This window comes from Colossoma macropomum, unplaced genomic scaffold, assembly GCF_904425465.1.
Source record: "Colossoma macropomum unplaced genomic scaffold, Colossoma_macropomum, whole genome shotgun sequence".
NCBI lineage: Eukaryota > Metazoa > Chordata > Actinopteri > Characiformes > Serrasalmidae > Colossoma > Colossoma macropomum.
The window spans coordinates 20,016,515-20,030,452 of NW_023494797.1; the positions used below are offsets into that span (position 1 = coordinate 20,016,515).

General features: G+C 41.3%; 1 protein-coding gene across 1 annotated transcript in view; it reads right to left on the bottom strand.

Moving 5' to 3' along the window:
- The window catches only part of adamts18 (ADAM metallopeptidase with thrombospondin type 1 motif, 18), a 118,324-nt gene that overhangs the window by 22,177 nt on the left and 82,209 nt on the right, over positions 1-13,938 (bottom strand). The window contains 2 exon segments of the mRNA XM_036584474.1: positions 1,169-1,289; positions 10,733-10,980. Of these exon segments, the coding sequence (XP_036440367.1) occupies positions 1,169-1,289; positions 10,733-10,980 (369 nt within the window).

The following is a 13,938-nucleotide window of genomic DNA, read 5'->3' on the forward strand; positions in this document are numbered from 1 at the left end:
TGAATGAATGGGGAAGACACTGACACACACACACACACACACACACACACACACACACACACTGATGAGTGAATGAAGGGTGGGCCGTGGTGAAGGTGGAGCGGGGGAGGGGGGTATTTATCTTTCACAAAGGAGCTTTTGATAAATTTGGGCAAACTTTCTGCCTCCCACACAACACAAGCCTTATATAAACACATAAAAACCCATCATACTCTCTCTCTCTTTGTGTCTCTCTCTCTCTCTCTGTCTCTCTCTCTGTCTCTCTCTCTCTCTCCCTCTCTTTGTCTCTCTCTCTCTCTCTCTGTCTCTCTCTCTCTTTGTGTCTCTCTCTCTCTCTGTCTCTCTCTCTTTGTGTCTCTCTCTCTCTCTCTCTCTTTCTCTATTCCCTCTTTTTCATCTCTCTCTATTCCCTTTTATCTTTCTCTATTTCCTCTTTCTCTCTCTCTCTCTTTCTGTGTGTGTGTCTCTCTCTCTTTCTCTATTCCCTCTTTTTCATCTCTCTCTCTCTCTATTCCCTTTTTATCTGTCTCTATTTCCTCTTTCTCTCTTTCTGTGTGTGTCTCTCTCTCTTTCTCTATTCCCTCTTTTTGTCTCACTCACTCTATCTCTTTCTCTACTCCCTCTCCACTCTCTTTATCTCTCACTACTCTCTCTATCGCTCTTTCTCTTTACCTCTCTCTCTTATTATTACTCTTTATCTCTTTTTCTCTCTGCTCTTTTTATTTTTCTCTCTTTATCTCTCTATATTCTCTTTATCTCTTTCTACTCTTCCCTCTACCTCTCTCTCTGTTTCTCTATACTCTCTATCTCTACATTTCTCTTTTTCGCTTTATCTCTCTCTACCCTCTCTGTCTATCTCTCTCTCTTTCTCTAATCTATCTCTTTATCTTTCTCTTTCAAAACCCCTAATATTCTCTCTCTCTCTCTGTCTCTCAATTCCCTCTTTTTATCTCTCTCTCTCTCTATTTCTCTACCTATTTCTCTTTACCTCTCTCTTTTTAGTACTTATCTCTCTTTTTCTCTCTTTATCTCTCTATCTCCCCCTTTCTCTTTACCTCTCGCTACATTTCCCCTTTTTCTTTCAAAACCCCTCATATTCTCTCTCTCTCTCTCTCTCCTCTCTCTCTCTCTCTCTCTCTCTCTCTCTCTCTCTCTCTCTCTCTCTCACCTCCTGCGCATGTAGCTGAGCAGTCAGAGCGGATCACGGTCCAGGTGTAGTTGGGTTTTTTCTCCTGTAGGGGCAGTGTGTACTCCCACAGCACGCCTGGGTTCTTCCCCTGCAGCAGGATCTGAGGGGAAAAGAGTGTGTGGATGGAGAGAGTAGGAGAAAAGAACAAGTGAATAAAGGGCGATAAGTCAGTCAACCTCCTTAAACACTGTCACTTCAGTTCAGTGACTTTATGTGACTTCAATGAACAACTGAACTGTGTTTATTCAAGTCAGAAAAATACTTAAAGTGTTTTTAGGTTGGACTGACAAACCATTTTTACAGTTTACAAAACAGCACATCAGTTTTATAGTAAATACAGAATAATTTATCGTACATACTTAATAATAATTCATGATATTTCCTGAAAAATTCATGGTAGGTAACCAATAATTCATAACAGTAACTGATTAAATCATAGAATAACTAAATAAATCATAACGGTCACTGAATAATGTATAATAGACACTGAATAATTCATAGCATTCACAACTGTAACTGAGTAATTCATAGTATAGAATGAATAAATCATAACAGTAACTGAATAATTCATAGTAGGTATTAACTATGAGTATTAAGATTAATAACTGCTTATTAACCTGCAGTTTAAAGTGATGGTTTATCCAAAAAGTTGTCAGTCATTCAGAGTGGTTTGGTGTGAAACGCTCCGTTCTAGATAAACTTACCGAGTCTGTTCACAGTGGTGGTGATAGGAACCAGACATCCACCTCTCACAGCTCCCTCACAGAAAGTTACTACATGAAATGGTTATGAATTCACTGCCTGATGACTGAGACACTGTTTTATGATAGTTTTGAGAAGATTCTGGCCTTAAACTCCATTCATGGTGGAGGGATACATGATATGCAGGGTATTGTGAGGCAAAATAGTCCCTAAAGAAAACGTATCATTTCAGGTTTTCCGCTGTTTTCCCATCATCAACATTCCATATAAACTCAGAAGACTTGTGTAGGTTCGCTGGTGGTTCTGGATAGTAAATAAAATGTCTATATTTGTGTTGTAGTCATGGCGACCCCTGGTTCCTATCACCACCACTGTAAGGACATCACTCTGTTTACATCTCACACACTGAACGATGCAGACATCAGTGTAATTCTCCTTTAAAGGGTTAAACACAGCCCTTCCTTACTTTCTTTGTTCCCAGACACAGTGGTCAGCTGAGGCGCTGACCGCTGCTTACACGTCAAGATGTTTGAATGGGAGTCTGTACGTGTCTGAACTGAAGCGTGCCATTTACATCATGGGCCATAAAAAAGAGACAACTTGCTGAATCTGTTCTGGATTTTCTGCCGATCGTGAGGTTTGGTGAACTTATCGTGGAGCATTATTATATTTGCGTGGAGTGTGTGGGGCGCTGATCAGGTGGGTGGTCCCGGAGAAGCTCTGAGTCAGTCAGATTTGAGATAGAACCGTGTAGGAAGTCGCACATTAGACCTGAGCAGGATGGGTGTGGGGGGGGTGGGCGTTGTCATGCCTGAGGTTGACTTAAATGGAGTGGAAAAGTCCTCCTGAAAGAACAGGGCCTTTATTCCATTCTTAAAGATGTTTTTTTCACTATCTGGCAACCCCCTGCATAAAGAAAACAAGCGAACGCAATGACAACACAGTGGCTGCAAATAACAGACTGAATTGCATGAAGCAAATAGAGGGACAATGCAGCTTCAGCAAAACTACAATTAGGCACGAGTGATTTAAGCTGAGCTCAGATCCAGCAGGCTATCCTGATTCGTGTGAAAGAGCAGGTTTACACAGAGCTGCACTGAACTGCCATTCATAAAACAACGCCTTACAGTTTAACCCCGTAGGAGCCACAGAGGTCACCGGCAAAGACAAAAGCATGGTGTAAACTGATATTAAAGGTAGGGCTGAAAAATGAGTCGCTTTTATATCGTAATTGCAATTTAACAGGTGCAATTTTCAAATTGCAAAAGCTGCAATTTTTTAAATTACAGCCTATATTATTAAGTTTGAAGTAGGGAAATTTAAACTAATAACACAGAGCTCGTGAACTGCCTGTTGATAAGTTTGACCAATCAGATCCAACCAAACCTCCATGTGTTGTGACATCACAACCACAACTTACGGCACATTAGTCTGGCACATTAAATTCAAGCCAGAAGAGACGGAACGGGGGGACATTCTGGTCTTTCCGGGCCAAAACAAAACAGGCCTGAATCTTAATTTATAGAAAATAATTCTATTTTAAATTCTAGTCGCAATATTTGTCAGAAAAATCACAATTAGATATTTTCCCCAAATCGGTCAGCCTTAATTAAAGGGGGCCAGACATGCCATCAAACAATCTTGATCCTTTTCTCAGCAAAACATTCAGAATAAAACTCTTACCAAGTGTTTTTATGTCAAATAATCAAGCTAACAATAAAGTAGTGACTAATTCTACATTGGTGTGGTTTCCAATTCAGCTACTGTTGAATAGCTAAAACTGCTTTTATTGTAATACAAATGTGTTCTACAGTTTCTCATTAGGCTGAATGAATAACCGACTCTAAATGTAGGTATTGTGATATAAACTGAGTCTGTTCTACAGTTTCTCATTAGGCTGAATGAATAACCGACTCTAAATGTAGGTATTGTGATATAAACTGAGTCTGTTCTACAGTTTCTCATTAGGCTGAATGAATAACCGACTCTAAATGTAGGTATTGTGATATAAACTGAGTCTGTTCTACAGTTTCTCATTAGGCTGAATGAACAACCGACTCTAAATGTAGGTATTGTGATATAAACTGAGTCTGTTCTACAGTTTCTCATTAGGCTGAATGAATAACCGACTCTAAATGTAGGTATTGTGATATAAACTGAGTCTGTTCTACAGTTTCTCATTAGGCTGAATGAATAACCGACTCTAAATGTAGGTATTGTGATATAAACTGAGTCTGTTCTACAGTTTCTCATTAGGCTGAATGAATAACTGACTCTAAATGTAGGTATTGTGATATAAACTGAGTCTGTTCTACAGTTTTCTCATTAGGCTGAATGAATAACCGACTCTAAATGTAGGTATTGTGATATAAACTGAGTCTGTTCTACAGTTTCTCATTAGGCTGAATGAATAACCGACTCTAAATGTAGGTATTGTGATATAAACTGAGTCTGTTCTACAGTTTCTCATTAGGCTGAATGAATAACTGACTCTAAATGTAGGTATTGTGATATAAACTGAGTCTGTTCTACAGTTTCTCATTAGGTTGAATGAATAACCGACTCTAAATGTAGGTATTGTGATACAAACTGAGTCTGTTCTACAGTTTCTCATTAGGCTGAATGAATAACTGACTCTAAATGTAGGTATTGTGATACAAACTGAGTCTGTTCTACAGTTTCTCATTAGGTTGAATGAATAACCGACTCTAAATGTAGGTATTGTGATATAAACTGAGTCTGTTCTACAGTTTCTCATTAGGTTGAATGAATAACCGACTCTAAATGTAGGTATTGTGATATAAACTGAGTCTGTTCTACAGTTTCTCATTAGGCTGAATGAATAACTGACTCTAAATGTAGGTATTGTGATATAAACTGAGTCTGTTCTACAGTTTCTCATTAGGTTGAATGAATAACCGACTCTAAATGTAGGTATTGTGATATAAACTGAGTCTGCTCTACAGTTTCTCATTAGGTTGAATGAATAACCGACTCTAAATGTAGGTATTGTGATATAAACTGAGTCTGTTCTACAGTTTCTCATTAGGTTGAATGAATAACCGACTCTAAATGTAGGTATTGTGATATAAACTGAGTCTGTTCTACAGTTTCTCATTAGGTTGAATGAATAACTGACTCTAAATGTAGGTATTGTGATATAAACTGAGTCTGTTCTACAGTTTCTCATTAGGTTGAATGAATAACCGACTCTAAATGTAGGTATTGTGATATAAACTGAGTCTGTTCTACAGTTTCTCATTAGGCTGAATGAATAACCGACTCTAAATGTAGGTATTGTGATATAAACTGAGTCTGTTCTACAGTTTCTCATTAGGTTGAATGAATAACCGGCTCTAAATGTAGGTATTGTGATATAAACTCAGTCTGTTCTACAGTTTCTGTGGATGAGTTTGGGATTCAGTTAGGACAAGTGTTATGATTTGAGCCCCCCTAAAACATGAAATGCCCCCCATTAGTGTTAACATTAAGCCATTGTGTTGTATTGTAATCGCAGGTCAAAGCGATGGGCTAAAAATGAAGCATAGAACAATGGATTAATGATCCTCACGCTCTAATTTCTGCAGACTGACCCCCCCCACCTCCCCACCCCGAGCTCACTTTCATGTTTGTAGCAGGAAACGGGTGGCAGGCTGGTGCTGGAGTGGCAGATTATCTCTGAGTCGGGTCACAGAACACACAATAGCACTCTTCAGGCCTCCCCAGGAGGCTCTGTCAGATTAGCGGGTTAGCTTCAAGCAAAAAATTCCCGCCGGCTGGATCAGGTTCAGCGACAAGAGGGGCATATAGGTTTTACATATGCATTCCCTCTGGAGCCGGGCGGCCGTGCGGATGTGTATGTGTGCGTGTCCTCTGCTTGTTGGAGCAGGACGCGAGCGGAGAACAGCTCCAAAGCTGATCCCCGGGCAGGTAAGACAGTGCACAGCATTGTGTAAACCAAACTGGATCTTACCCAGAATTATGGAGCTCAGAATTGAGGAACAGACTTTGTATTTTTTGCTTAATAATTTAAAAGCATTTCTGCAAGATATTTTTTATGCAGACACAACCTAGAAATCTCTGCTACAAAGGAAAATGTAAACTTTGTTTCCAGCACCTAAAGTTTATGAATGATTCAGCTGAAAGTGGAGTGAGTGCAAATGTAACCAGGCGGGGTTCACTGAAACAGAGGGAGCCCTGCTGGTGACATCGCATATAATACAAATAGTGCATGGCCAAGCCTTAGTAAGGCGTGGGAACAAGATCCTAATGCGTGGCTATGACTTAGTAAGGCATGGGCCACAACGACTTAGGAAAGGGCAAGGACCACGACTTAGTAAGGTGTGGGAACAAGATCCTTAGGAGTAGACGTGGGCCCTGACTTAGTAAGGCGTGGGAACAAGATCCTAATGCGTGGCTACGACTTAGTAAGGTGTGGGAACGAGACCTTAATGCGTGGCTATGACTTAGTAAGGCGTGGGAACAAGATCCTAATGCGTGGCTATGACTTAGTAAGGCATGGGCCACAACGACTTAGGAGTGGGCATGGAACACGACTTAGTAAGGTGTGGGAACAAGATCCTTAGGAGTAGACGTGGGCCATGACTTTGTAAGGCGTGGGAACAAGATCCTAATGCATGGCTACGACTTAGTAAGGCATGGGCCACAACGACTTAGGAGTGGGCATGGACCACGACTTAGTAAGGTGTGGGAACAAGATCCTAATGTGTGGCTATGACTTAGTAAGGCATGGGCCACAACGACTTAGGAGTGGGCATGGACCACGACTTAGTAAGGTGTGGGAACAAGATCCTAATGCGTGGCTACGACTTATTAAGGCGTGGGAACAAGATCCTAATGCGTGGCTACAACTAAGTAAGACATGGGAACAAGATCCTAATGCGTGGCTACGACTTAGTAAGACATGGGAACCAGATCCTAATGCGTGGCTACGACTTAGTAAGGTGTGGGAACAAGATCCTAATGCGTGGCTACGACTTAGTAAGGTGTGGGAACGAGACCTTAATGCGTGGCTATGACTTAGTAAGGCGTGGGAACAAGATCCTAATGCGTGGCTACGACTTAGTAAGGCACGGGCCACAACGACTTAGGAGTGGGCATGGACCACGACTTAGTAAGGTGTGGGAACAAGATCCTATGCGTGGCTATGACTTAGTAAGGCATGGGCCACAACGACTTAGGAGTGGGCATGGACCACGACTTAGTAAGGTGTGGGAACAAGATCCTAATGCGTGGCTACGACTTATTAAGGCGTGGGAACAAGATCCTAATGCGTGGCTACAACTAAGTAAGACATGGGAACAAGATCCTAATGCGTGGCTACGACTTAGTAAGACATGGGAACCAGATCCTAATGCGTGGCTACGACTTAGTAAGGTGTGGGAACGAGACCTTAATGTATGGCTACAACTTAGTAAGGCGTGGGAACAAGATCCTAATGCGTGGCTATGACTTAGTAAGGTGTGGGAACAAGATCTTAATGCGTGGCTACAACTAAGTAAGACATGGGAACAAGATCCTAATGCGTGGCTACGACTTAGTAAGACATGGGAACCAGATCCTAATGCGTGGCTACGACTTAGTAAGACATGGGAACCAGATCCTAATGCGTGGCTACGACTTAGTAAGACATGGGAACCAGATCCTAATGCGTGGCTATGACTTAGCAAGGCTTAAACCGTGTCAAGCTGTTAATCTCAAATAAATGTGTACGTGCTAAGCTTATTATTATGTTATTAGTTGGTCTTGTTAGGAAGCACTGCAGCAATCCACAAAGCAGAACATCAAGCAGGTTTTCTTCAATAAAAGTGAATAAAAAGTCAAATGAAAACACCCAAAAGCCCAAAAAAGGACTATTGCAGCTCTTAATGTCCTCAGGTAGCTCAGAGGTGCATTAATGTATTTCTATAAGACAACAGAACCGTCTCATTTGGCTCAGCCTTCGTGGGGCTATGCAGCCTTCGAAGGATGCAGCCCCTGAATTGGGGGACAGCTTGTAATGCCATTTGTGGCCTCTAGGGGCAAAACAACAGCTATCAAACAACAAGGAATAAAATCATTTCTGGCTTTTAAAAAAACTGATTCTGTTTCTGGAAGTAAATGACAGATTGAAGTGTGGAGGCCGTGTGTGTGTGTGTGTGTGTGTGGAGGGGGGGTGTGGTAAGCTCAATGTCAGTCTGCTGATTTGAACTTGCATGACCCCAGCAAAGTCCAGCCACAAAAACGTAAATACCTAAATTAATCTGCTCTAGAGTTTCAAACAGAACCGTGTTGGGTTCAGCAGAACCGTTCTGTTATGTCTGGTCTGGACCACCTCATTTCTGTCCCGCGAATCTTCTGCAGTTCCTCTGAATTTATTCTGCTAAACGTGCCGAGATGAATCAGAGACCGAAACGGCCGTCGAGTGTTCATCAACAGCCGTTCTTTAGTGATAAAACAATGTATATGACGTTCCTCACACATAAGAACGTACATGCACGTTTTTCTTTTCAGTATGGGGCATCACCATCTCTCTCTCTCTCTCTCTCTCCCTCTCTCTCTCTCTATTATTCTCTCCCTTCTGCTGTCTTTTCATTTGCGCAATGAGGTCTCAGCGATTCTCTGATCTATTCAGATAAATTACAAAAAATCTTAATCTTTTAATCTCAGCCCGCCCTCATCACTCCTTCTGTGATTACAGAGAAGATTATCTACGAATCAGTCTAGAGAGAGAGAGTGAGAGAGAGAGAGAGAAAGAGAGGGAGAGAAGGTTAGAGAGGGAGAGAGAGGGAGAGAGAGATGAAAGAGTGAAAAGACAGAAAGATATACAGATAAAGAAAGAGTGAAAGAAAAAGAAAAGCATAAAGAATGAGAAAGTGAAAAGAGATAGAGGGAAAGAGAAAGAAGATGAGACAAGAGAAGCAGAAAACGAGAAAGGTAGAGAGAGAAATTAAAGAAAGAAAGAAAGAAGAGATAAAAGAGAAAAAAGAAAAAAGAGAGAAAGAAAGAACAGAGCAAGAGAGAAAGAAAATGAGACAAAAAGAGCGAAAAAGAAAGAAAGAAAGAGAGGCAGAGAGAAGCAGAAAAAGAGAGAACGAAAAAAGATAAAAGAAAGAAAGAAAGAAAGAAAAACAGGAAAGAAAGAGAAAAAGAGAGACAGAAAGAAAGAAAGAAAGAAAGAAAGAAAGAAAGAAAGAAAAAGCAAAAGAGAAAGAAAGAGAGAGACTGACAGACAAGGGGAGCTCTAGAAAGAGAAAGAGCGAGAGAGAGATAGAGAGAGAGAGAGAATGAGAGAGAGAGAGATAGAGAGAGTGAGAGAGAGAGACAGAGTAAGAGAGAGAGTGTGAGCATAGGTAGAGAGTGGACTGTCACAGCAGTGTTATATAAAAGAACAGAGCAGATCAAAGAGCAGACAAATCAGATCTAAACCTGGAATAAAACATCACTGACAAACTAACTGAAACAGCTCAGACGAAATACGGCGCAGTCACTGATACTGAGGACGACAAGAGGCTGAAGAGTTAAGAGGAAAGATTCAGGTCTAAATCCCCCCCCCACTGTGATATGAGATGATGTGTAAATAGGCCCCAAGAGACCACATTCACTGGCCACTATATCAGAAACACCTATCTTGTAGCCACTTTATTAGAAACACCTACCTTGTACTTCCACTCACTGGCCAATTTATTAGAAACACCCACCTTGTGCGTCCACTCACTGGTCACTTTATTAGAAACAACTACCTTGTACTTCCACTCACTGGCCACTTTATTAGAAACACCTACCTTGTGCTTCCACTGACTGGCCAATTTATTAGAAACACCTACCCTCTAATTCCACTCACTGGCCACTTTATTAGAAACACCTACCTTGTGCGTCCACTCACTGGTCACTTTATTAGAAACAACTACCTTGTACTTCCACTCACTGGCCACTTTATTAGAAACACCTACCTTGTGCTTCCACTGACTGGCCAATTTATTAGAAACACCTACCCTCTAATTCCACTCACTGGCCACTTTATTAGAAACACCTACCTTGTGCGTCCACTCACTGGTCACTTTATTAGAAACACCTACCTTGTACTTCCACTCACTGGCCACTTTATTAGAAACATCCACCTTGTACTTCTACTAACTGGCCACTTTATTAGAAACACCTACCTTGTACTTCCACTCACTGGCCAATTTATTAGAAACACCTACCCTCTAATTCCACTCACTGGCCACTTTATTAGAAACACCTACCTTGTGCGTCCACTCACTGGTCACTTTATTAGAAACAACTACCTTGTACATCCACTCACTGGCCACTTTATTAGAAACACCTACCTTGTGCTTCCACTGACTGGCCAATTTATTAGAAACACCTACCCTCTAATTCCACTCACTGGCCAATTTATTAGAAACACCTACCCTCTAATTCCACTCACTGGTCACTTTATTAGAAACAACTACCTTGTACTTCCACTCACTGGCCACTTTATTAGAAACACCTACCTTGTGCGTCCACTCACTGGTCACTTTATTAGACACACCTACCTTGTACTTCCACTCACTGGCCACTTTATTAGAAACACCCACCTTGTACTTCTACTAACTGGCCACTTTATTAGAAACACCTACCTTGTGCTTCCACTCACTGGTCACTTTATTAGAAACACCTGCCTCATAGCTCCACTATGCAGGTGTACAGACTGTAGTCCATCTGTTGCTGTACAGTTTATCAGACCCCCATTCATTATTGATCAGTTTCTGACCACAGGACCTCTGCTGACCAGACATTTGAGCAGTGGTCTACTCTTAGCACACTGAGATGGCGGTGGACAGTTTGGTGACTCACTTCAAACACCAGGCTCTCATTAGTGGGTCCAGCGGCGTACAGACTCTCCGGCTGGTTGAACGAGCGCTGGTAGTGGAAAGTCGTTCCAGCAAAGTGGAATTTCCCTGGCCAGTCCACCGTCCAGTCTCCGGTCAGATAATACGAGCCACGTTTCGTTCCTCTGACCGCCAGGTAACTGGAAGAAATCTCCACCTCCTGAACACGAATACTACGGGCTCCGGCAGGGACTGTTACCATGGAGTAATACTCTACACACAGAGAGAGAGAGAGAGAGAGAGAGAGCAAAGGAGAGAAAAAAGCAAAAAGGAGAGAAAGAGCAAAAAGATAGAGAGACAGAGAGAGAGTAGGAGAACAAAGAAGAGAGAGAGAGAGAGAGAGAGAGCAAAAAGAGAGAGCAAAAACAGAGAGAGACAGCAAGAAAGAGAAAGAGTATGGAAAAGAGAGACAGCAAAATGAGAGGGAGAAAGAGAGCAAAGAAAATAGAGAGCAAAAAGGACAGAGAGCAAAAAGACAGAAACAGAGAGAGCAGAAAGGAAAAAAAGCAAAAAGAGAGAGTAATATATATATAAAGAGAGAGAACGAGCACAGAAAAGAGAGACACAGCAAAATGAGAGAGAGAGAGAGAGAGAGAGAGAGGAGAGAAAAAAAGAGCAAAGAAAAGAACAAAAAAAGTGCAAAAAAAGCAAAGAGACAGAGAGAAAAAGGGAGAGAGAGCAAAAACAGAGATACAGTGATATAGAGAGAGAGAGTGCAAAGAGAGAGGGAAAGAAACAAAGAGAAAGACAGAAAAAGAGCAAGGGGAGAGCAAAAAGAAAGCGAGAGCAAAGAGAGAGAAAGAGAGAGAGCAAAGAAAACAGCTATTTATTATTTATTTATCAGAGAAAACAGTCATTTCTAAATGAACAAACAACTGCATGTTATATTATAAAGAGAGCTTAATTAGTCCTGTTTAATTGGAATTAGTGCAGATTAGTGAAGAGTCACTCATCAAACCTCTGAATAAACTGAAATATCATAAAACTGAAATATATATGATGTGTATCAGTAACGTCTTGTTTAGCATTATGTTTAGTTGTTTAGTATTAAGACATTATATATATTATATATATATATATAATATATATATAGTTATATATGTTTATTATTTATATATTGCCATATCGCCCACCCCTGTCTAACAGTATACAATTTGGCACACTGCAAAAAATGCTATCTTACTAAGTGAAACTATCTAAATCTACTCAAAATAGCTTTTATTTCTCATGTCGAGATTGTTATAAGCGTATCATAGAATTATTTAACTTATTCATACACATTATTTCACTTAAAATGAGTAAATAGTAAAATTATCTCACTATATTGCCAGATAGTTTTGCTTGCTGTATAAAAAAAATGCTTGAAACACGATTTAAACAAGAGAAATGTTAGGCTGTGTTCAGACTGCAGGCAGATCGGATTACTTTTTCAGATCAGATCTTTTGTGATCAGATTTGTGCCTCCAGACATCCCTAGTCTATCTTCATGGGTTGCCGTGGTAACGACGTAGGCGTCAGTAACTATGTAGCTATGTACGCTGGTGATGCGGATTTCAGACGCGGCTGCAGGAGAGATGGAGGAGCATCATCTCGTCCTCCAAACTCTCCAGGATTCTCTTCATAATCATGAATCTTTGGAGCTCTTCTGGAATCCCAGCACTTCATCACTCTGGATTGGACATCGTCACTGTTTGTCGTGTTGTTAAAGACCCTTTAAAATCTGATCTGAGCGTCCGGAGCGTCCACGCTGAGGCACATCTGTAAAAATCTGACTGGAATCGCATTTCAAAGCACTTCCAAATGCGGTTTGGATCAGATTTGCAAAAGCTGGATGTGTTTTTTTGCTGTCCACACTATCAAAAATCAATCTGGATACAATCTTTCTGTGCCAAATATCAGATTTGGGCTGGCAGTATCAACATAGCCTGAGAATTACACTGCAAAAAATGGTGTCTTGTCAAGTAAAATTATCCTAAATATAGTCGCTACTGGGGGTGCGGGAAAAACTCGATTCTTAGATGCATCGCGATGCGGACATGAACGATTCTGAATCGATTCGTTCAACGTCAAAAATTGATTTTCTAAATATTTAATTTATAACATAATGTTGACGGAACGCAAAAGGCTGAACTGGAAGTGCGGAACTGCAGCGCCCGGACAGTCTGTGGCGGCACATAACAAAAACACTACTGGGGAGCGAGAAATTCAACCGGCTCCCTCTGCATTAAAGCCAGGTCAGGTCAGGAGTCACAACACAAATGATAAGAAGAGCCATTTTGCCTTTCAACGAAGTCAAACCACCTTGGGAGCCACAACATTTAATGCCCAGTTTGTCTCAGTATGTATTAATGTCCTAGTATGGGCTAAAAATATAAACGAGAGCACAGATTTACTTCGCTCTGCTTTAAGCTTTAGCTTTAGCCGCTTTCCTCCCATCTCCGCCAGAAAACCTTTCTTCAAAACTAGAAGAGTTTCTTGTAAAATGTCTCGGCGTCCGGCTGTTTTACGAGGCTGAAGTCGCTTCTCATTCGCCAGCTTCTCGTTCTAATTTTCCCGTTCCACCTTAAATTCTGCCTTAGGCGCCAAATTTAACTGCTGCACCATTTAAGGTGGAACGGGAAAATTCGAAAGAGAAGCGAGTTCGTTTTCGCAACTTTTTAGAGAAAGACAGTCTCTCAGCAGATTTAACCAACCGCGCTGCTTATAAATGCGAATAAGCCCTCCAAATGTTCGTCTTAATCTGTTTTTTCGTTCGCTACTGGCGAGGCCAGACCTCGGGGCTATGTGACCTGCTGTCTGCTGTCTGTTCTCAGTCGTTGAGAACCAGGGCTATGCTGCACACTTTGGAGCCGAGATTCAGCGCCCAGTCTCGAAAATACCCCCCCACTCTCTACAACGAGACCAAAAGGGTGGCTGTAATGCGCTGCGTGGACACCCATTACCACTGGATCTTATTTCAGGGCAACAGCGCATTTTATCGCAGATGAGTGGCAGCAGCGTCTCTGAATGAGAGCCTTCTAGTTCACTTGCCACATCACTTCCATTTGATTTATTAATAAAAGATATTTTAGATAATTAAAGCAAAGTATTTGTAATGATCCGTTATGCATTTACATTATGGATCATTACAAATACTTTGCTTTAAAACTACCAAGTCCTCAGACAGTGGGA